The 25,680-nt window shown below is 33.7% G+C and overlaps 1 protein-coding gene across 9 annotated transcripts in view; it reads right to left on the reverse strand.

The window, feature by feature from the left end:
- Nucleotides 1–25,680, reverse strand: part of BPTF (bromodomain PHD finger transcription factor) — a 169,970-nt gene that overhangs the window by 15,996 nt on the left and 128,294 nt on the right. For all 9 annotated transcript variants that reach the window (XM_074260557.1, XM_074260550.1, XM_074260556.1 and 6 more), the window contains 6 exons: nt 19,334–19,557; nt 17,243–17,462; nt 16,121–17,067; nt 8,832–8,914; nt 8,203–8,428; nt 1,211–1,551 (listed from right to left, as the gene is read on the reverse strand). In XM_074260557.1, the coding sequence (XP_074116658.1) occupies nt 1,211–1,551; nt 8,203–8,428; nt 8,832–8,914; nt 16,121–17,067; nt 17,243–17,462; nt 19,334–19,557 (2,041 nt within the window). The remainder of the gene's footprint in view (nt 1–1,210; nt 1,552–8,202; nt 8,429–8,831; nt 8,915–16,120; nt 17,068–17,242; nt 17,463–19,333; nt 19,558–25,680) is intronic.

A 25,680-nucleotide genomic window follows, 5' to 3' on the forward strand; every position in this document is an offset into this window, starting at 1 on the left:
AGAAAAGGGTTTAAATTCCAAACATGCCTAGCCCACAAGAATTTATGGCCTGTTCTACTGGGAAGAAGGGCAGAGGGAAAGAAAAGTGATCTAAAAAAAAGTATTTGTAATGTAGAGCTTTTACCTACTGGAGTAAAATCATTAGAAAGCATTACAAAAACAGCTTTTGTTTTCCATTTAAACATAATACAAAGACAAAACAAGTTGAAAAATTATTCAGCTATAAAAACTCTACTAAAGTAGAAGTTATTAATGTTAACTTGATTCTTAAAACCTAAAATGATTAAAATTTTTAGCATAACCAAATGGATTTGGAAGAAGAATGCTAATTAATTTTTGCTTAATGAGATTTGCTTGACATAATAAATTATTACAGACTTAGCAAAAAAAAAAAAAAAAAAAAAAAAATCTGGTCTACACAGTAGCAATCCTAGAAGAAAATTAAGATGTTTTTCTAAATGATGACAATTTATATTGCAGATATTAAGAACTTCTAAACTCATTCTATGTACCCCAAATTACAAGTTATATCTGTTCCCTTTTTCCTCCACCAACTCCTCCCCTTCCCTCCCCCAAACATCTTCACTGCCATTTTTCCAGTTAGAAATGAGAAATATTCTAGAATCTTTAATTTCATATCTTTGGGAATATAAGAAGGAACCATTTCATATTGTATTTGATAAATAGGAATTTTATAACAAAACAAAATTAAGTTACTAATATTCATTAATAAACAGTACCATTCCCTCAGAACAGTACCATCTTTCAACAACTATACTCTTGATATTAAATAAATATTAACAGACTCAATGCTCTCAATTGTGGGTGATCTCTATGAGGACTTATTGATTAATTGTGGAATTAAAAATTTACTTCAAAGGCAGAGACTTCATTATTTTCTAAAAAAAAAAAAAAAAAAAAAAACTTGATGAGAGAAAAGTAGAAAATAATAGATTGAATAATGTTGTTTTGTTTTTCCCAGAGAATGGAATGTGATGAAAAGACAAACAGGCTAAAAATAAGAATTGTAATATTTGCTTTTTTTTTTTTCCTACAAGATTTTGATCACTAAATGAAAAAAACCATACTGACAATTTCACTCTTTTAAATTGCCTTCAAATATACACTTATACTACTATCCCCAACTTTTAATAACCACAGGTTAAACAGATACTGAAAAAAAAAATTTCAAAGAACTAGACCTACTCACTTAGACTCATCATAAGGCGTTTTACAGATACAGTAAAGCTTTGTGTCCTTCTTAGTTTCCTTTGAGGTAGTGGAAATCATTTTCTTTTTCTTGGATTTGGAAGCTGAAGACTCTTTCTCATCATCTCTTTTTCTTTTCTGGGAAGATACAGGTATGGGCAATGTCGGAGTTGATGTGACATTGACCGAATGCTGTGGTGGAGGTGGTAGTGGAGGAGGTGGTGGAGTTGGTGGTGGAGGTGGTGGTGGTGGGGTTGCTACTGTAGATATAGCTGCAGCTGCTGCAGCTTGTGCTTTCTCCTTTTCTTTCCTAATTTTATTGAGGTCTTTCTTTAGTTCTTCCTATAGAAAATGAAACAGAACAAAAAAGTTATTATGATTATTTGAAAAAGATAAGAGAATACTCCATCCATAATCTTATTTGATTCTAATGTTCAAATGTTTTGGTCCAGGAGGAGGAAAAGTCCCTTTTTTATATCTTCAATGTAATTTAAGTACATTTAAAACTACTGTAAAATCATGAAATCATTAGAAAGAGAAAAATAGTATTAAATAACAAAAAGGTTGTTGGCAACATCTAAATAATATTGTCTATGTCTATATGTCTGGAACTGGATTTACAGGATTCCTAAAGTCTTCATATCCAAGTTTTTGTGAGAAAAATTCTGAATAAACTCCATGCAGCTAGGTCCTGATTTGTGAGAGTAATGAATTCCTTGAAATAGCCATATTATCCTAATTCAAACAGCATATTTTTAATTGGGTTGGAACTAATGGCCTCATTTGACATAATTATGATTTCAAATAGTATAAATTCAAATACAAGCAGGGGATTCATTACTTGTGCCAAGTAGGGACCTAACCCTATGGCTAAGGAAAGAGGAGAATGTAACTTGGCACTATTTTCTCTACTGACATGGTTTTTAGGCAAATATGAGCAGGCTCTGCTTTCTGTTCAGAAGCAATCCTAAAGCAGATAGTGCCTCTTTCCCGAAATTATTCTGTATTTATTTGGTATATCCTTCTATGTATACATGTTATCTCTTCCAATAGAATGCAAATTTTTTAAGGACAGAGAATGTTTCATTTTGGCTTAGTATCTATCTATAGGGTCCTTGATGGTATTTGGCAAATAGTAGGCACTTAATAAATGCTTCATTGATAACAAATCAGGATTATCATTAAATGAATTCAGAGAAACAAGATAAGTGAAGGTTATATTTCTGATCTAGAACTTAGTATTATTAAATAAAGAGGTATGACCAGTAATGTCATAAAAGCCAAGATAGAACTATAAACTTTTATAATTAAATATGTATAATTACTCCAAATCCTAATAAAATGGATATAAATACTATATATATTGATCACATGAATAGTTTCAAGGCATAAAGTACATCAATAGTACATGAACAAAACAAATCAAATGTATCATAAATTTGACCCATCCAAAATAAATATACATCCTAGAACCAATATTAATTTTATTTCTTTGGGCTGGACTTATGTTTTCATCAGAGTTCCCTCTATCTATGCAAATTAGCTGGTAATTTTAGAGTCTTGAGCTGCACTGAAAGGTTCATTTGTTCATGGTTTCCTAACCAGAGACAGGCATTAAACCTAGGTCTTTGTAATTATAAAGCTGGTCCTCTATCCATTACCCTCAAACTACCTTTCACTTATTACTTAAAATGTTTAAATAAAAATCCCCTGAATTTAGAGAAGTAATTTGGATAGCACCTATCATTTAGCAAAGTTTGAACTGATGTCTTATTTGTCTCTATCTGAAAAGTAGAAGAAAATTGAAGCAGCAAAGAACTGGTCAGATGGAGAAGATCAAGGAAAGAACAATGCCTGGGAATGCTAAAGGAGAGGACGGTATTCAGAAGGCAGTTATGAATAATGCCAATTGCTTCTGAAAAGTCAAGAAGGAAAAAAATTCAGCTTTGCAAAACTAAAAAGCAATTTTGGAGAAAGGGGTATCCATAGAGAGGCAGGGATGGAATTTGCAATGGAGAAGGCTGATTAAGTTAATAATAAGCAAGTGTATATTCTTTCTAGACATCTAGCAATGAAAGTGATGAAAGACATGATGAACGATAGCTTAAGGGAATGATAGCATTGAAGAAAAAAAAAAATCTATTTTTAGAATAGTTGAGAATGTTTGTAGACCCAAAATTTTCCCCTGGCTAGAGCCTGATGAAACTATCTCATATAGTAATGTTATTTTTAGTATATTCTATATATCCTCCACTAAAATCTTAGGATAGCAAAGCCATCAAAAGTATGGGCCTGGTGAAGATCTGCATGGATGAGGATCAGCTTACACAAATTGAATCTGCTATAAAGACTTTTTTTTCCTTTCTTTTTTTGGCCACAGCAATAACTAAGTTACTAAAAAGCTTCAATCTGTGTTGATATATATATACTTTTAAAGATCTCATAATAGGGATGTGATTTAATTTGTAAGAGGTCAAAATTTCAAAGGGGTCAAAAAAAGAGATGATATTGATGAGGGCTGAGGGTACCGAAGAAGAGGTTAAGTGGAATGTGTGAGGTTCTGTTTTCACCAAGGCTCCAGTTCACAGTGAAGGAATTTTGCTAAATCCAAAGGCTATGATAAAAGCTTTATTGTTAAAGAAACACCAAGAGGGATTCTTTTGGTGGGAATATCATTCTCAAGAGAGAAGTGATCTGCAAAGGGTCATTTTCTGAAGACCCATTTTATACACGAGTCTAAGAGAAGTCCCAAATGGATGTGAAATCTTGCCAAGGTCATGACTTCCTCTAAAAAAGCTTATCTTGCTTCAGAGGATGCTCTGAGAGACCATTTGGGTTTGTAGATCAAAGGAGACATTTTGTTGATGATTTTACATAATTTTACAGGGCTGACTCAGATCAAGCAGAGTTTTAGGCTCATCAATATGGTAGCTACTTACACCAGATGGCATAGTGGAAAGAATGATGGACCTGGAGTTAAGAAGACTTTAATTCAAATTAGATTCATCATCTTAATAGCTTTGCAATCATGAGCAATTCAATCAATCTTTATTACCATCCTGGATTTTCCAATCCATTAAATGGGGATAATAGTACCTACCTTTAATCACTGTTGTGAGATTAAAATATTTATAAAGTGCTTTGCAACCTTAAAAAAATGCAACATAAATATTACTATATAGAGGATTTGACAAAATAACCATCTTTTTAATTTATCTATTATGTTTCTCTCCTCCTTACCTAGATTAAGAACAGATGATAAGTGCCGAAAGCAAGAGTAACATTGCTTTGGTGACTGAGGGTGTTTATGGGCCTATTGTATTGTGTCAGATGGCATTGTTGATTCCTCTCTCTCATCCTCCACCCCCTCCCCCATACCCTCACTATTCAATCTGCTGCCGAAGGCCTGTTATTTTTTACCTTTGTAAGTCTCTCATATATACCTCTTTCCAGTGACACTGCCAGCACTCTAGTATAGCCCTTAGCACTTCACACCTGGATTTTTACAATAGACTAATGGCGAGTTCTTTTTGCCTCAAGTCTTTCACTATAGTTTATCCTCAATTCAACTATCAAAGTAAGGCATGAAAGACAAATATCTTGATCAACAAACTCCAGACTCACTGTTACCTCCAACATCAAACGTAAAATCCTCAGATTGGTCTTCAAAGCCTTTCATAAACCACCACCTCTTTTGTTCCTTACCCTTTTGACACTGGTAATAACAATAACAATTCCTTGCACAATACTGTACATTTCCCACTGGCTGTTCCTTCTTTCCCTTTCCCTCCTTGTCTCTACTTCCTGGCTTCCTTCAAGTCCCTTATGTTCTGCAAGAAGCCTTTCCTAATCCCCTTTAATACTAGTGTCTTCCCTTTGCCGATTAGCTCCAATGTATCCTGTCTATAACTTATCTATAGAGAATGTGTTTCATGTTATTTCCCAAGACTTTGAAGGACTAACTTGTCTTTCTTTGTATCATCCTAGCCAGATTACCTAGCATATACTAATCATTTAATAAATGTTTGCTAACTGCTTGCTGCTTCAACTTTTTCCTTCTAAGTATGTCCTCAAGATTCTGGTCTTCTGTCCTTTATTCCTTCCCTGTCCCTAGATGGTCTTTTTAGTTTCCATGCATTCAGTTATCATTTCTATACAAACAAGTCTCAGATGTATATTTCTAGCATTATTCTTTTTTTTTTACAAAACTACCAGCTAGAATTCTCTACTTACATGTTCCATCTAGACTTTAAATTCAAAAAGAGCATTCATTATCTTACCCTCTAAAGCTTCTCTTCTTCATAAATTCCCTATTCTATTGCTGATCCCACTATCATCACCTTTCAGTTTTCTTTTCCCCCCATTCTTCATATTCAATGCATTATAAAATCTTAGTGAAAATGATGGGGGCGATAGCCCCTTTAAGATTCCTTGTCTGATTTCCAACTTCCTTTGGGACTGATCTTTGATTTCAAGATCTAGTCAAGCCAGTTTGGGCTGTACCCAGCTCCCACCGGATCTGAGCTGGTTTGGGTTTTCAGCCCCATTCTAGTGATCCGTTTAGATAGCTCAACCCCCATCTGGTGGGTTCTGGCTATTTAGGAATCAACCTGGGCTCCACCCAGATGCCCCTTCAAGCAGATAAAACAGCCAAGGTGGAATCATCCCTTGGTGGAGAGTTGAAAAATGCCAGCAACCAACTCTCCGTCCCGCCACTTGTGGTGTATGCCTTTTACTAACCAGACTTTTTAACCTTGCTTCCAAACACTGCAATAAACCTCTTTTTATCATCTAGGTTTTCGGGCCTGTAAATTCATTTACAGGGGACTCTCGCTGCCACTAGACCTGATTTAACTTTGTATCCTTGTGCCGAATTCTAAGGGGCTGCAAGGGAGCTCCATGTGACTCCCTGTACCCCAATCTTGTCATTAGACCTCAATTAATCCTAATCCTATTGAGATATATATCTCATCATTAGGTATTTACCTCATCAATTCTATCTCCACAATCTCTCTTGAATCAGTTCTCTTTCCTAATTTATCACCTTGTACATGGACTATTGTGATAGCTATCTAACTGGAATCTCTACTTTTAGTCTTTTAATGCTTAATGCTATCTGTTGTATAACTACCAAAATAATCTTCCTAATATACCAGTTTGACTATGTCAGTTTTTTGTTCAAACTCCTTAAATGTTCATAGGATCAAATACAAACTTCTTATCTAAATACTTAAGATCTCTACCATTTAGTTCCAACATAGTTTTTCAGCTTTTCTTTCATGTATTCTAATTTCCAGAATAATACTACTAGCTGATCCCTGAATATGTTCTTACACTGTGCTTATTTATGCAGGACATCCCTCATATTTACAATTATTTCCTCCTTATTTTTACCTATTCCAATACTTTTCTTCTTTCAAGATTCTGCTTAAGTATCATCTCTTCCATGAAATCTATGCTCATCCTCCCAGGTGAAATTGATTTTTCTTTCCTAATTTTTAAAAGTACTTTGTTTATACTTCTCCTTCATTATCACATTCTATCTTGTGTCATAGTTATGTACATGCCATTCCTTCCATTAAATTGTAAGCTTATTAAGGGCAGGAATCAGAAGATTGCTCATTTTTGTATTCCTCATGTTTAGCATACAATAGGCTCAATATCTGCTGACAATAAGAGAAAGGATTCATTCAGTTTCAAAGTAGAAGTGTCAATTTACTTTATACTAAATTGTTTGTCTCTAGACAAACAGAATCTAAGAATATTTTAGAGGTCATAATACACAGACTTGATGAATGAGAAATTTTCTGAAAAGAAAAAAAATTAATTTCAAAGATCTATCTAAAATTAAGGAAGATACTTAGCTGATAAATCTGAGCAATGGCCAAAGACAAAGTGACATTTTTTTGTCCTGTAAATTTTCACCTTGACCTTTCAAGAAAAAAAATTCACTAATAAATAAACTCTTAGAATCATGATAAGGATATGATCTTAGGAACTGCTGATGTATGAGCATTTAAGATGCAAGGCAAATAATCGTATTTCTTTTCTTTTCTGAATCTAGAAAGGAGGTATGTGGTTTAAATGATAGTCAAGGTAGAAAACAATCATTTTTTATCTTTGTGGCAATACCAGGCCAAATATCCCAAAGGCAGGAAAGAAAGTTGTATCAGAACCAGTTCAATTTTCACAATGTATAAGCCAGGGGTTCTCAAACTACGGCCCACGGGCCACATGCGACCCACCAGATTACGGCAAATGGGCTGAGGGGCGGAGAAAGAATGTGAGCTTTTGTTTTTACTATAGTCCGGCCTCCAACAGTCTGAGGGACAGTGAACTGGCCCCTATTTAAAAAGTTTGAGGGCCACTGGTATAAGCTGTTGATATATTGTATTTTGAACACACTGCCATCGACATGTTTAATCAAATGTAATTCCTCAAATTTGATAGAATATATATTCATTCCGATAACATAGCAATTGCTTAAAACATTCTGGAAATGCCTTCAACACTGATATAATAACAATGTAAGAAAAATCAATTTGTTATTTTATAGTCATAACTTGTTTTTCACATTTAATGCTATTACTTACAGCCAACCTAATTTGGTTTCTTTTTGAACAACAGCTTTTGCTTAGTTTAAAAAAATCAAATCCACCATCAAAGAGCAAAGATTTGCCATCAATAAGAATACTGAATAGAATGTGTCAAAGACTCTCAAAAGAATTCAGAATGTTTTGACCACTTCAAACAGAATTTCTTCTGACTTCAATAAAACAAACAAGATAATTTTGCAGAGTGGCTGAAAGTCACTGGAATCCATAAGTTTTGGTTATATTGATTAAAAACATAAAATTATTTATAAATATACCTCTTTAAAGACTTAAAAGTTAATTTAAGGAAACACATGTTAACAAAAAATTCAAGGTAATGATTTACAAAACGTATAGATATCTTAATATAAAAGGAAAATGAAATGAAATCTCTTCCTACCTGCACTTCTATTTGAAGGTCTTTATCTAGTAGTGCTCTCTTTTTCAATATTTCAGCTTTGAGTTGTTCTTTATGTTTGAAGAGCAGAGCGGATAGCTTGGTAGCATTTTGCTTGCTACGCTTCTGTTCCACACTTTCTTCCCGTTTTCGTTTCTTAGCTGCCTGTTTTTCTTCTTTATCTATCTTATCCAAAATAAACTTCATCACCTGGTTACAGACTATCATTCTAAGAAAAAATATACAAGGTACATAATGCTGAACTGATGATCTACTATAGTAAAAATGCCTAAAGTACTTTATGTGCTTATAGATAACATTACCTTAAAAACTAGATATGGAAATATTTTAATATGTCTAAAAATATTCTTCAATAAAGCAAAGTTTATGTTTACTCCAAATATCCAGTCATTTTTTAAAATTATTGCAACATTTGATTTTATTAGTTTATATTTTAAAAAAAAGTTCACAGAGCATAGCAAGAGGAATACAATGAATTTCAGTCCAAATACAGAAAATATTTAAAGACTATGGAATAATCAGTTTATTTCCTGATATGCTAGTTAAAAGGGAATAAAGATGGTTACTTTAAAAGAGTAACCTTTTCTAATATTATAAACATTTCTTCCTACCTCTGATTTTCTTCTCTTTCAGCTGGAGTCATAGTCTTTTTTTGTTTTAAATGTTCTATCACAGCATTATGTTTCATCACCACCTTGAAGACAGCAAAATTCAAAGAAATATTACATAACTTGTACTAGAAAGCTGAAGCACATTCTTTTAAAAAAAACACTGACTTTTGTATAGATATATTTCATGTAAACATTAATTTATAAACATTTAAGCCTCTTCTCACATAAGTAAAGATTAAGGTTTAAAATTTACTTGTTGAATAAAGCTAAAAAATCAAATGGCAGAAAATCTGATACTACTTTTTGAAGAATCATTCTCCAATTTTATGTAAAAAAAAGTTACAATAAAATTTGCATTTAATATGTACCTTTGCAGTAAGAGAAAATGTTTTTTCAAATTAAAAAGATCAAGCTACATAATTAAGCAAGTAAATTATACAAGTAAATACCCCATAAAATGTCTGAAAAGTGAAGGAACAAGTTTCAAAAATACATAGGAAAATGACATATTTGTTTTGTCTAGATATAGGATGCACTTTGTATCCAAAGAATCAGAGTGAGAGGTGATGTAGCATGTATGGATTAGGTCCTGAAGAAGAGCTGGGTTCCAATTTTGCTTCAGCTACTTAGTAGCTGTATGACTCTGAGAAAGTCATGTGCCTTCTCTGTGTCTCTGTAAAATGAGAGGACTGGATTCAAAGGCCTATTCCTAAAGTCTTTCTCAACTCTAAATCTATGACCTCACATTATTTTGAGTGAAATTGATAACTGTATTCTTAGAACCAGGCTCAGCTTAAGCCTCAATGATTTATCTCCCTGATAACTTCTTTGAAGGCTGCAGAAGTCTGGGAAGAGAGAGGAGGAAGAGGAGAGAGAAAAGGAGAAGGAGGAGGAGAAAGAAGAGGAGGAAGGAAGGGGAGGGAAGGAGAGAGAGATGATGATCCGAGGAATAAGATAACTGAGAATAATTCATATATGTTTAGCACGCTCAGTCACAAAATACTCAACTTTCTATTATGTCTACTATCCTCAATTTCCCCACATTCCCATGATTTCCTTTAATTTCTGATACTTTGAATTTTTGTAAGGTGGAAACACATTTCCTAAAAAACTTTTGATTATTTTCCCTTCTTCATAACAAGGTTGTGAGGGAGATAGTACAAGCATGATTATCCATATTTTACAGATGAAAGAGAGTGTGGCTTAGTGGACAGAATGCTAGTCTTGAAGTCAGGAATATCTGTGTTCAAAATCTAACCTTTAACACTACTTGTGATTGTAGGCAAATCGTGAAACTTCTCTGAGACTCAGCCAACTCTAAAATTTGTCTGCCAAAACAATCTGAGAAACAACAGATCCCTGATAAAATGAGCAATAAGGAAACTGACGTTGAGACATTAAGTTGAGACTTGCCTTTGGCCATACAACTATCAGGTGGGGGAGGTGAGATGTGAATCCAGTTTTCACAACCGTTAAGTCCAGTTCTCTTCTCAATGAACCATGGTGTCTCTTTCTCCCAAACAGGTCAATTAAGAGGTTTGATTTAATATATATGTTATAGTTCCCCAGGAGGTTTCATTTTTGGAGTGTAATTTTTTTTAGCTGCACTATTAGCTTGGCTTATACTATAAACTGTTTATAGGAGATAAGGTAGCTTCTGCCAACATATTTACTAAGTTTTAAAAGATTCAGAAATTCTTCTATGAACCATTCTATGATGGTTCAGCATATAATTATTTAAAAATGGGCTTATTTGTCTTTACTTGAATTAACTTTTTAGAGATTGACTTAATATTAATGCTCAAAAGCAAAAAACTTAGAAAAACAACTACCTAAAAAATTTAACCTTAAACATCTTTTAAAGAAACTGACATAAATGAAGAGATATCTACCATAACAAAAGAACCACTTTTTTTTTTTTTTTTAAACTTTTTAACTTTCACTTCAGCCCAAGATCTCCATACTGAATCGGCTTGCCTTTCATTATAATTCTAAATTTTATTCTTGGGAGTGCTCATTAACCAACTTCATCTTAGACCTCTTTTCCTTACATGATTCTTCAATCTTCTGGCATTCAGATATCTGGATTTCCTCAGAACAGTCTGCCTCTCTAGCCATTCTTTCAAGTACTGATTTCACATTCTCTCCTGTCACACTCTCTGAAGTACTTCATCTAATCCCATGAGTTCAATTTATCATATCTAAACAGATAACTCCCAGATCTATATCCTGCCCCCTTCTCTCTCTTTTGCTCCAGTCTTCTATTATCAAGTTTCCTGACTGAGAACACTGAGTGCTTCACTATCCTACACTGTGTCAAGTACAGAGTTTGTTTTTTAATAAATCCTTGATGATTGACTGGGTATTTCTCAAACTCAATCTGTCCAAAATAGAACTCATAAATTATTTCTCTTTTTTAAAAAGTTAAGTAAAAACAATATAGTTTCTTGCCTGTTTTTAGGAAGGAGGTATATTTCTATTACTTATTTTCTATTGCTGAGGAAACTATCTTCTCTTAAAATCCACCTCTTAGAATTCCAGGCTTCCTTCACTCAATTTAAATGTCACTTGATTAATGTAGGATGCTTTTTCCTGATCAAATTTACCTTGTATATAATTTGAATCTACTTTTATAAAAGTGTATTTCCTCAATAGAATGTAAGCTCCTTCAGGGCAGGAATCATTTTCTTTCTTTATCTATATCCCCAGTACTGAATTTATAAGAGTTATTTAAAAAATGCTTATTGACTAACTGAAAGTTAGATCAAGAAGTCAAATAGATCACAGAATTACTGATGTGCCACTGAATGTACAAAATCAAAGGAATGAATTATCTAGAAATATGTTTAAGTGAAATCTTAAAGTAGAAGCCTTTTTACAAAGGAAGGGAGTTGGACTTGAAGAGTGTTAAATTTCTTTTAATGCTAAATCCCATGACATGATCATTCAGATATCAAAAGCCAATAGCAAAGATCTATATAGCTAAACAGAAATCTCATTCATTGAATAAAATGCTGTATAAGATGGGGGGTTCCCTAGTTTTCTGTGATAATGTCTGTGTGTTACAAAGGTTTTGCCCCCACCCAAAATTTATTCCTCTATTTCATCTCTGTTAGTAAATATAGTAGGGGTATTAGTCATACTCTTGAGTTTATTATTATCCATAAGAATTAAAAACTTCTAATTTCTTTATATGATTGCAATATTATCATTCCATTTCTAAGTCTTACTGCCATCCTACACTTAGTCTTCTCCCTCACTTTTATGCTCAGATCACCATATTTAACTTCATTTTACTCCATTCCTTATTTTGATTGGAGAATTAAACAGTTTTATTAGACTATTTTCTACTCTCAAAATTCCCTGCCTTTTTATCTTCATTAAGATTTAATTCTGAATTACATCTATCAATCTCTTTTATTTTCTTCTACACATGTGCTATGAATGAAGCTGGAGGAAATGATGCAACTAAGATGACTTGTCCATTACAAATTTATATTATCTATTCTCAATCAGATTTTCATTATTGAAAAGTAATTTTAAAAATCCTTTCCAAATGATTCTCTATCACATTCCCTATAGAAGCTGTTACAAATCTGCTCCTGTCACAAGCTTCCCATACAATTCCCCCACATATCCCCTAAGCTGAAGACTTTATCTTATACTTTAATCAGAAAAGAATCCATTTCTCTTGTTTTCTCTTTTCCTGTCCCTGTATCTCAAAATCCTTTGACACCAACCTTTGTTCTTTCCTTCTTTCTACACAGAGTCTTCATTGATTATCATCCTTTCTTTTCTAAGGTCAACTCTTTATGTATCTTTGATCCTATCCCATGTATTGTAGCAGATTTCCTTTAAAATTACCAACCCATTCTCATCTTCAAATAATTCCTTCCTTGCTTTCTATAAACATGCTCAAGTCAATCCAATTCTGAAAAAAGACACCATTACTTTATCTTGTCATTCCCTCAAGTTATTGTTTCATGACTTTCTTCCTTCCTAGTCAACCTCCTAGAAAAAGTCATTTCTTTCTTCTCTCTTCATTTCTTGAGCCTCTGCTCATTACTCAACTAATTTCTCTCTCCCACGTATGATGTCTTAAATGCTAAGCCAGATGCTCTTTTCTCAATTCTTCTCAATTGCTAGATGTTATGAATACTCTCCTCTGAGAGAGAGAGAGAGAGAGAGAGAGTGTGTGTGTATACACACACACACACACACTTTTTTTTTTTTAAACCTTTCTTGCTTCTTTTGCTGGCAGCCAAACTTCTGAGTCTTTCTTGCTTCTTTTGCTTGTAAGACTGCCCCTTCTCTTTTTCTTGATTAATCATTCATATCCTATCCATTTAATATGGGTGTACACCAAGCCTTTGTATTGAGCTCTATTTTCTTTTCTCTATAATGATTTTGTAACTTCATCAACTCTCAAGGGCTCAATGATCAATATTATGTAGTTGACTATTACATCTTTATATCTAGTCCTAGTCTTGTTCCTGAGCTTGTTACATATCTCCAAATATTTATTGCACAGAATTCATTATCTTTTCTCCTAAATGCATTCCTTTAAGAGGATTACTTATTTCTGTCTAGGGCACATTCAACCTTCCAGGCACCTAAATCCTAAATCTCAGCATTATCTTCAACAATGTCACATTTCCTCTTAGTTATGTAATATATCTTTTATACCCACTTATATACATACATATTGTGTTCTTTGACAGAATATAAGTTCCCTGACGGCAGGGAACTTATTTCATTTTAGTCTTTGCATTCCCATGGTAAGAATACAGTAAGTCTAAATTTGCCATTTACTTTTGTCTACAATTTTTAGATCTTTATGCTCCCTTATAAAATAAGGAAAACTCCATTAAAGGTTTTTTAGCTTTAAATTACTTGAACTGAGGTAAATTTTATCAGTACTTATAATATGCACATCAGGTTTCTAATTGCTTTGGGAATAGAAAAATACTTTGCAATAGGAGGAAGCAATTCAGTTTGCATTTCACTAATCCACTGAAGAAGAAAACAGCAAACTACTCCAGTATCTTTGCCCATGGGTAATATGGTCTATAGGATAATGAAGAATCAGACATGACTAAAAATGAGTGAACAACTACTAACTTTAGGCAACCATAAAAAGTGATTTGGGATAGGGGGGGAGGAGGTAGAGAGGCCGGGGGTAGGGAAGTTGGGTCTCTTAATTCTCCCAGGCTGGGAGTACAGGGCCACTCATGGGTTTAATCCCATTGATAATTAGTATGGAAACTTTGATTTGCTTTGTTTCTCATGAGGGTCAATTTCCCTCTTTTGTTAGCTTGGTAGCCCACAATTCTCATTTTCAGAGGCTAGATTTAGTGAAGACTTCTGACAGGCTCTAGACCTATTTAGTTCAGAACTCTCAAGCTCAAATGATCCTCAAGCTTCCACTCTCCCCATTAACAAAATTATATGTATGTGCTACTGTCTGGCAATGAATACTAAATTTTGGATTCTTAGGAACAGATTTTTTCAGAAAACAAAATATTTTGAGAGTTGGTTCTCGAAGTTTTTAATGGTTACAAGATAAAGAAAACAAGCCAGGGAGAAGAATGAACTTGAAAATGCTCAGGCAATTCAAGAAGTCATAGATAGGATGCAAAGTATACTATTGAATCAATCCTTTTAAGAGCCATTGAAGAACTGAAACAATGGGGGTTTGGAGATAAAATGGTATTTTCCTCTGTTTTTCAAAAATTCTGTTGGTTCCCACCCATCTTTTTTCTTCCCCTAATTTTAGTTTTTTTTTTTTTTTTAAAGCTTAGTTTAATACTTTGTATCTTTCTATTTACTATCTTCTTATGCTAAATGTTATAAAGATAAAAATCATATGATGAAAAAAAAAATCTGGTCTTACTGCTTTGTTTGCAAGACAACTAGAACTCTGCAAAAATTTTATTTCAATGTCTCATTGAAGTATTTAGGTGACCTTTGATTCTTGAGAGCTAAATCAATAGAGCACAAGTTCTGGTAGTCCCTGATAATCTAGAAAGAATTTTTTTGTATGGGCTTGGAAATAAACTATGCATCTGTTGTCCAATCAAAAACTGCATTTGTTAAGACTCAGAAGTTTAGCTGCCAAGTGATGAATGATTTTTGACCACAATAACTAATGAAGACCAAATAAAATAGAACCAAGAGAACTATCATTAAATATAGAATTTTATTATCTTTCTCTCTATGCATACATACTACAATAATGTAATTGAAAACAATTCTAAAAAATTTTAGAATTCAGATTAAATGCAAAGCCTCTAGGCTTCAGAAGACAAATTATGATATATTCTTGGTAAGGAGGAAGTAGATTAGAAGTATGGAATAAGGCAAACATTTATCATTTGTGGATGACAGAACTGTTTTGTTTTTCTTAGGAAGGATTTTGTGGTGGTGGTGGATTTTTGAGGAAATTAAAAGGATATAAATCAATAAAACATTTTTTAAAGACATGATTAAAAATCTAAGTAACTAATTTTTTTATAAGATGCTTGGTGGAAATATATGCTTCAGCAAGACAAATTTAAACTATTTCAAAATGAAATGAGAGAGGATATGAACTGGTTTCTAGCCACCTAAGCAGTACAATAAACAAAGAATATTGGAGCTGGAGTCAGAAAGACCTAAATTCAAATTCTACTTTAGGCACTTATTAGTTGTATGATATTAAACAAATCACTTAATCGTTGTCTGCCTCAGTTTCCTTTTCTGTAAAATGAGGCTAATAATAGTACCTACTTCTTAAAGTTGTTGTGAGAATAAAATATTTGTAAAGAATTTTAAACCTCTTATGTCTCTTAAAACCAAAATTCAACCTTAAAGTTCTTTATTAATACTAATCAATTAAATGTTATAAATATTGTATAAATCTCTTCTTTCAAATCATCCATCTTCTTAATTCTTAAAAATGAAGCCGTTATTTTCTGATAATACTGAATGTGCATATCTAGGCATGGTTGCAAACAGTAACAGGCATTTGTTCGCTATTTTTAAGTAATTCAGCAGCTCACCCGAGGTTAAAGTATCTTGTATTTCAAAATGTTTTGGGAAAAGTTGATACTAATAACGCTGATACATTTAATCTCAAGAATATAATATTACAGGACTATAATTCATACCAGTTTCTTTGAGAAAGGAAAGAAGGGAGGGAGGGAAGAAGGGAAGGAAGGAGAGAGGAAAGAAAGAAGGGAGGAAGAAAGGAAAGAAGGAAGGAAAGAAGAAAGGAAGGAAGGAAAGCAAGTAAACATTTGTGACTGTACCTGTTTTTGGATAATTTCACTTTGATTAGAAGCTTGGAGGGTATGTTCACGTTTAATTTCTATCTGCTGCTGTTTCTTCTTTTGTTGTTGTTCCCTGAGTTGTTGAACCCTCTGCAACTGTTCTTGTACACTGGCTGCTTGGACGGTGACCACATTCTGGATCTGGTGAGCCTGTACAGGACTGGTTTGCTGAATCTGAATAGGTAACTGAAGTTTGATTTGCCCAGGAACAACACCCTGCTGAGCCTGTATCTGAGCCACAACATGTGATTGAATTTGAGAGAGAACCTGGACTTGTTGTTGTAGCTGAGGCACAGTAATGACTTGTGTTTGTGGCTGTTGGATTTGTAGCTGAGGTCGGGATGGGGAGGTTACAGTAACTTGATTCAAAGTTTGTGTTGTTGGGAGGGTCTGTATGGAAGATTGAAGCTGGGGCTGTGATGGCTGCTGTACTTGGGACTGAATCTGAACCGAAGTATGTGGCTGAATTTGAACTGGCTGTGAAGCTGTTGTCTGCACCGGGGCTTGACATACAGTGGGTCCATTAGATGAAGCTGGTGGAAGTACTCGAGTTTGAGGTGGGCTTTGGACTCGAACTGGAGACTGCCCTTGGACCTGGCTTTGAGACTGACATTGTATTGTGATTTGAGTCTTATTTGAATGTGTTGGGACAGGCTGTGCTTCAGAAGTGACAGGGGATGAAGCTGTTGCTTGGGTTTGGACTTCAGTGTGAGTCTGAGCCTCAGGCTGAACTTGTGGTTGGGGCTGAGCTTGGCTGGGGGACTGGGGCTGAGTCTGAGTTGGGGTCTGGGGCTGAGCTGAAGGTTGAACGGTCTGAGGTGGGGCTTGTGGCTGACTTTGACTTGGTTGCTGAGCTGGTGGTAGGGCTTGGATGGGTTGAGGTTGGGTCTGAGCTGTCTGTGTGGTTTGTTTCTGCTCAGTTGTAGCTGTGAAAAATCAAAGACCAAACATTTCCATTATTCTAGGCCACACATCTGCAGACAATGTTAACTTTAAAAAGGTATTTCTAAGATAAAGCACTCTCAGTTTTGGTTTTAAGAGCTACCATTTTTACTTAATTTGTAAGATGTGCAGGTAGCAATTTTAAATATTTTATGTTACCTGATGTTGAGGTGGAAACTGTCGTGGTGGTGCTTGCTGCTGTAGCTGTTGTAGGCAAAGGGGTGAAAAGAAATCGTTGAATTGTACCATTTGGCATTGCAGCTTGCATTAATTGTTGGCCTGGGCCTGGAATTACTGTTACTCCTTGAGGGATCAGCTGTAGTTGTCCAGTAGTTTGCCCCTGTCCTTGAATTACCACAGTCAAACCCTGACTGCCACCCTATGAAAAAAGTCACCATATAAATGTATATTGTTCCAAGAACAGGTTAACATGTTGATCATTTAGGTTAATGGTATTTTTTGTCATCAAAAATACAAACTGAGGGTAGCTGGGTGGATAATTGTGAGTGTTAGTGGGGAACTTTAAGAGGAAAACAAGATGAACACAAAATGGCTTAAAACTATCAGCATCACACTTCCATACATATACAAATAATATATAAAAATAAATATAAAAATGTTCATACTGGAAAAGCTCAAATAAGATATATCATATGACTCAGATTATAGACATGGAATTCAAAACGTCAAATTCACAAAGAAAGTAAATATACTAGATCCAGCAAGTATTCAATAATGATTATATATCAAGGACTATGGACTAAATAACTCTGTCTTATAACTGTCTCTTTATCCTAAAATTCAGCAGTCTTACATTTTTTTACCTTATTTTACATCACCGAAAAATGAAAAAGAAGAAAGAAGAGGAGGAGGAGGAGGAGGAGGAGGAAGAAGGAAGAAGGAAGAAAGAAGAAAGGACGAAGAAGGGACTCCTGCACAATATAGATGATTATATCTATGCATTAAAGTGCCCAGATTTTACTTGTAAGAGAGCTAAGCAAGTTCTCATTTGGAATCAGTTTAAAAGAATTTTACATACAATTTTTATTAGGTTTACTTAGGTTTTTAAGACCATGATAAATTTTAAACTACAAAGAGAGTGAGGAGAGGGAAAGAACCATGAAAAGTAGATAATGTGATAGCAGCAGAAAGATAGTTGACAGCAGTGGGAAGCAGAAATAATATAAAAAATAGACTTAAGAAATTAAAAAACAGCAGTGGGGACATTAAAATAAAGATAAATGGCCCAGCCCTATAAATTTTTAGTAACATATCACCATTTCAGCAGAATACAATGCTTATAATGACCCAGGATCATAAAGAAAGTGTTAAATTATGTTCAGTATATCATGCTTAAGTATACGGCAAAGAGAACAATGCATTTCAGAAATTTGTTTTTACTAATACCAGAAAAATACTGCTTTGATTCAACCAGCTTTTGCCATGCTCTGATTATTGCTATCAAAACTTGCTTTATCTTCTGGGGCTTTATCTTTTTAACTGATGAGAATACACTCTCTTTACCCAGCCTGGGAGTAAGTAGAATCAATATTCTTCCCTGTAAGAGGCTTTGGGCCAGTACTCCCATGGTTAGCCATCAATCCTTTCTAGGTGTTGTTTCTCTCTTCATAAAAATGTAAAATCATCAAAGTCAAGAACCGATGATTCTCTTTTGTTTTATCATACCCGGTACTTAGTATTGTTCATACATTTCTCTTCAATTATTATATAAAGTGATGATCATAATAAAATTTAGCTAAAATATATAAATTTTGGAGTTTTCAGAACACATGCTGAAAAGTCTATCCTGATGACAAAATGTGGTAACTTTTGAATTAATTATCCGAAGAGGCAAACAACTCAATTATTTCTATTCTAGAATTAGGAATTGTGGGCGAAGGGATTGACATTTTTTGAGGGGATATTCCATATATGTATTTATTTAGTTCCTACATATAAAATTCCCTGGGTTTAAGGAATATACTGTTGTTATCATCATCATCATCATTATCATCATCATTTTACCATATTATACAACTCGAAATGAAATTCTATACCACTTAAAAGGTCCACAAGATCCCACACATACCCTTTTCCTCTCAGACCTTTGATGCAGATACTCTACAAATGAGAAAACCTCAACTTACGGAGGTTGGCATGGTGCGATAAGCATGCAACCTGGGGCTAAGAGTAATAACATATAAGGCACACTTAAAGATTTCATAAAGTCGTTGACTTGACATTATTTACCTGGCCTTGTGTTAATTGAGTGAGCTGAGCCATTGTAAGTTTCACTTGTCCTTGCTGAGGCCGAGGAGGCTGTGGGGTGGAGGATGGAGGTTGTATATGTGGAACAGGGGCTCCTGATGTTACTACCTTTTGTCCTGAGCTTGAAGATGCTGCACTAGGGGTAGACACTGCAGTGGAAACAGGCTGACCCCTGATGATTTGGGTTACTACCTGTTGAGTCTGACCTGTAGAAACAACACAACATTAAGGATGCTAGAAATACACTCTAAGAATTCTATTACTGCAAGACCATTCCACAAATTAGATTACAGGCATTTCAATCTTCAAATAAAATGAATATAGATCATTCGCTAAGAAATGAAAATAGTGTTTTAACTGGATTCCCCTATGCCAACTTCCCCCTTAAATGCCTAATTCATTTAAAGTCTCTCTCTTTCCACCAATTATTGTGTACAACCGGCGTCTATATATTTAGGAATGAGGAAACATTCTCCATTAGTACCATTTAGCCAATTCAAACACATTTTCAATATAACTTTCTTATGGCATCCTAGGCCCCCATTTCTTATTCTTAAAAAAAAAAAAAAAAAAAAAAAAAGTCTTTTGATTGACCTTGTTTTATATTCCACCTTCATATTACCCCCTCTCCAGTTAACCATCTCTTATAACAAAGAATAAGACAAAAAAAATCAGTTCCACCAAACTCATTAGCACAACAAATGTATCTGAAATATGCCATTAGGGTATCCACTTAGGCCCTTTTGCCACCAACACTGTCTTGATACTGAACCATCTGAACCAGCAGATATAGGGGAGTGGACCTCTAGAATTCCTACTCTAGGCCTAGAATCTCTCCAGTGAGTATAAACTTTCATTATTAAAGTTATATAGTTTTTTTCTTTTTTTGTCTTTTCTATTTATATTGTTGTAGTAATTATGCAATGATATTGGCAAGTCACAGGGCATATATACAGTTTAACGATTTGAGTACTGCTTTCCAGAATGGCTGAATTAATTCAAAGTTCTAATAACAATCTATTATTAGTGAGCCTTTTCTTTCACATATCCCTTACACTATTGTCACTTTTCTTTTTTGTTATCTTTGCCAATCAGACAAACTTGAATTTTCATTGTTCGATATAAGTGATATTGCCCACTTTTTCATGATTGCTGAGAACTTGACTTTCATCTTTATGGAACTGCCAGTTTATATTCTCTCACCCTTTAACTAGCAGGGGCTGTTTTTTTTTTTTTTTTTCTCATTAGCACCAATTTCCTATATATCTTAGGTATAAGCCCTTTTTTCAGAGAAATTAACTACAAAATTCTTTCTCTAGTTAACTCCTTTGCCCCCCTTTTAAATTTATGGAATAAAATAAACACTTCCATAACATAGTAGTAGTAATAATAATAATAATAATAATAATAAAAGATTGCACATGAAACTGCAAACCTATTATATGCAACTTGCTATTCCTTTTAAATATATAACAAAATTATTACTTTTTTATCTTCCCCTCTATCTCACCCCCACCCCATCCCTGGCCCTGGAATTGGCTACAATTAGACACATATATATACACAATTATTTTATACCTACTTCTATGTATTGTTCTTTCTCTATATGCAGATAGTATTTCTTCATCTGTTCTTTATTTTTAATTTATTTATAACAGCCAAAATGACCGCGTTGATCAAAGTCATTCTTAGAACAATACTGCTATATACAATGTTCTCTTGGTTCTGCTCACTTCATTCTTCAAGGCCTGATTTTACTTCTGCAGCACTTCTTGAATATCCCCTTCTTTTCTCTGACACTGACACTACTGTACACAGGCCCTCACAATCTCATGCCTTGATTATTCAAATAGCCTGTTGGTGAGTCTGTTTGCTTCAAGTCTCTCCCCTCTCCAATCTATCATCCATTCAAGTCACCAAAGTAATTTTCCTAAAGTGCAGGTCTGATCTTGTCCCCACAAACTCTAATGATACCTTACTGCCTGCAAGAGCAAATACAAAATTCTTTTTGGCATTCAAAGCCCTTCATAATCTAGACCCCTCTAATCTTTCTTATATGTCTCCTTACATGTTATTCCCCAATACATACTCTTTGATGCAGTAATAAGTCTCTTAGCTGTTTCACAAACAAGATACTCCATCTCCTGGTTTCAGATATTTTCACAGCTATCTTCCCTGCCTGGAATGCTCTCATTCCTTCCCTACAAGTACAAACCTTCTAGATTCCTTTAAAGTAAAAGCTTACCTTTCATAGGAAAGCTTCCTTAACATCTTGATTCCAGTGCCCTCCCTTTGTTAATTATTTCCTATTGATTCTATATAAACCCTTGTACAAAAATCCTGCATAAAGTTCCTGCCTTGTACATTATTTGTCTCCCCCATTAGATTGTAATCTCTTTAAGACAAATGCTGTCTTTTGTCTCTTTGTGTGTGTGTATTTTTATATATGTTTATCCTCAGAACTTAGTGCAGTGCCTAGTACCTAGTAGATAATTAATAAGTTTTTATTGCTTTGAGCATTTGAAACAGTGGGAATTCCTGAGTTTTTCAAACATTATCCTTCGTGTTCACTTGCTTCTGGATTTTATATACTTATTCTCTTCAACTGAACTGTTTTTCTAATTTTTTTTCTGTTGTTGCTATTCAGTCATGTCTCACTTTTTGTGACCCCATATGTATATGGGGTTTTTCTTGGCGAAGACATGGAATAGTTTGCCATTTTCTTCTCCAGATTATTTTACAGATAATGAAATGGAGACAAATAGAGTTAAGTGACTTGCCCAGAAGCACAAACTACTAAATGTCTGAGCCTAGCTCTCTATCCATTGTGCCAACTAGTTGGCCCTTTTCTATTTTTAAATGAATACTATATAGTTCTGACGATTACTGTTTTGTAATATAGTTTGAGATATAATACTAGTAGGTCCTGTTAATTTCCACTTTCTAAAGTGGGAATCTCCCCTTGAGATTCTTGATCTTTTGTTCCTCCATATGAACATCATAATTTTTTCTAGTTCTATAGTAACCCCTTCAGTTAGCGTGGCACTGAATGTGTAAATTAATTTGCTTATTACTTCCATTTTTATTATATTAGCATGGTCCTTTAATTAAGTAGGTCAGTATTTCTTCGTGTGTTTTGTAGTTGTATTCATATAATTCCTGTGTGTCTTGCAAGCTGGATTCCCAAATATTTTATATGTTTTACAGATAATGTGAATGGAATTTATTTTTCTTTTCCTGTTGGTAATATACAGAAAAGTTGATTTTTTGGGGGGAAGGAGTAAGTTTATTCTATATCCTACTGTTTCAATTAGTATTTAAGTTAATTTTTTAGTATATTCTCACTAAACATTCATATCATCTGCAAAACTGATAATTCTATTAACTCTTTGTCTTTGCATATTTCCTAAATTTCTTTTAGTTTTCTTAAGACTATAGTATTTCTAGAGCTATAATAACTAATAACTTTTATAATAAGAGTTATAATAAATAATTGTGGCAATAATAGATATCCTTGCTTTACCCACGACCTTACTGTAAAGGTCTCTAGTATTTTTCCATTACAAATAATGCTAGCTCTTGGTTTCAGAGATTTACCATGTTAATGGAGAATCTATTTAATCTTAAATTTCTTTTCTTTTTCTTTTTCTTTTTTTAAATATAAAGGTATATTGCATTTTGTCAAAATGTTTTTTCTTCATCTATTTGATTTTTATGATTTTTATGGCACATGATTTTTATGGTTCTTATTTGTCTTATAAGAGCATTTCTTCATTATGCAAAGACAAGTGGATTGTGAATTCAAATCCTGCCTGACACTTACTGTGTAACCCTGGAGAAGAATTTAATCCTGTTTCTTTATCTGTAAAACAAGTTGGAGAAAGAGATGGCAGATCAGCTCTTAGTTTTTTTGAATCAAATTTGGCTTTCAATTTTATTTTTTCTTTTGATTTTTTTTCAGACTGTTTATTTTGTGGGATTAGTTTTTAGAATCATACATTCTCCTCCTTCTTTCCCAACTCTGGACTGCTTTGGTTACATTCCAAAGTTTTTGTTATGTGGTCTCACTGATGTAATTTATTTTAATAAAATCATGTTGTCTCTATATTTGTTCTTTGTTTTAGGATTATTCAGTTTCCATTTAAATTTCAAAATCTCTTTGCTGGTTCTAATTTTTATTGTTCAGTAAGTGAGGATAAATATTTTTATTATTTCCATCTTTCTGTACTTTGGGGTTTTATGTAGCAAATTTTGTAAATGTACCATGTACAGCTGAGAAATATGTATATTTCATTCAGCAATTACCAAAGAGTTGCCATTTTTAACTTTTCCAAAATCCTATTAGATTTCTAATTAGTTTTTGATTAGATCTGTTTAGGCCTAAAAAAAAAAAAAAAAAAAAAAGCACATCAAGGTTAACCTCTTAATAGTTTTGCTGTCTATTTCTTACTGTAATTTGATTATTTCTCCCTTTTAGTACTTAGTTATTGTCATTTTGTACATATATGTATTGTTAATATTTCATCATCTATGGTACCTTTATGCATAATGTAATTTCCCTTATGTCTTTTAAGGAAGTTATTTTTAATCTTTACTTGTCTGAGATTGTGGTTTCTTTGCTTTTTAAAATTCACTTGACGTATAATGAATTTTGTTCCAGCCTTTTATTTTTAACTGTGAATCTTTATGTTTTAAGTATGTTTTTTGTAAACAAAATATTACTGGATTTTCCTTACTAATACACTGTTATCCTCCTCTGCTTTTTGGCTGAGTTCATCACATTCAAATTTAGTTATGACTGCTAATTGTATATTCTCTTCCCCTCTACCATCATTTCCCATTTTTTCCTCCTACCAGCTTTACAAAGAAAAAAGGGGTATTATGATAAGCACTGTGATTAATAGTAGTAATAGAAGTGGTGTGTTTTTACTTCTCTTGTTTTATTGAACCCAAACCCTGAAATGATTGTTTATTCTGTTTCCATCTCCTTATTTATGACTGATTTGCTTATGACTCCCACCAATATAATCTTTTATATTACCCCTTCCTCTTTTTCTGCAGCCGATTTTGTCTAACATATTTCTGTTTTAAACTGTGTGTGTGTGTGTGTGTGCTCGCACACACGTGCAAGTGCATGTGTAATTCTCCTTACTTGGCTTAACAAAAAGTAAGCTTCTAGGATACCTGTTCCCCTGCCCATTCTTCCATGTTTCTCTATTCTTTTCTCTGGCACTCCATTTATAAATAAAGTAGTCATTTTCTCCTCCTTTCTTCCTTGGTATATTCATTTTACTTTCCCCTTTCTTTTTTTCTTAAAGCCACAACAGAACAAAACCAAACACAAGCCTTTCCATAACCTTGAAGATAATAGGATTTCAAAGAGACACAAATCCCTTCTGCCTCCCATTCTAAATGGAAGCATTTCCTCAATTGGTACTTTGAAACTGTCCAAATGTATTAATATTATTTAGGTTTCTTGATTCTTATGTTTATAATTCAGAATTTTTACTATCATATTTTCAACAAGAATTCTTTAAAGATTTCTATTTTGTTTGGGGTGAATGTTGAAAACTATCTTTGCATGTATTTTGAAAAATAAAAAGCTATTATTATTAAAAAAAAAAAAAAAAAAAAGACTTCTATTTCACTAAAGTTCTATTCCCAGCCTATTCCTATTCCCAGATATTTCCTACCCCCAGTAGAATTATACTTAATTTTTTGAGTAAGTTATTTTTTTTCATATGACTTATCTTTGTAAAATGTTATATTTCAAGATGTTTTTCTCCTTTATTACAGCTGCTGCAAAGGATAATATAATCTGTGATTCCTTTTCACATGAACTCTTCCTAATTGAAGTATTTTTCTTAGAGTGAAGTTCTGGATTTCTGGCTATGAAATTCCTGGGTGTTTTCAGTTTAGTTCTTCGCTTCTTCTCCCAGAAGATAATTGGTAGACTTTATTTTTGATTTGCACTTTGGTTCTAATAGATCTGAGCATTTTTTTCTTTTATGATTTCTAGAAATAACCCATTGAAGTTTTATTTATTTTTTTTAAACCAGGCAAAGAAGTAGAGGATTTTGATGAGTTGGTCACTGTATCCAATGATACTATTTATTCTTCCAATAGTATATTTCCCAACTATGTCATCAATTGTACCCAGCCCTGGACATTTTCTTTGTCTGTTTCCATGTCTGAGACAGAATGCTCTCTTTCTTCAACTCCACTCATTGATCTCCCTGAACTCCTTTTTAAGTACCAACCAAAATCCCATCTTCTAAAGGAAGCTTTCCTTAACCTCTTAATCCCAGTACTTTCCTTCTTATTTCCTA

Source organism: Sminthopsis crassicaudata, chromosome 4, assembly GCF_048593235.1.
Source record: "Sminthopsis crassicaudata isolate SCR6 chromosome 4, ASM4859323v1, whole genome shotgun sequence".
NCBI lineage: Eukaryota > Metazoa > Chordata > Mammalia > Dasyuromorphia > Dasyuridae > Sminthopsis > Sminthopsis crassicaudata.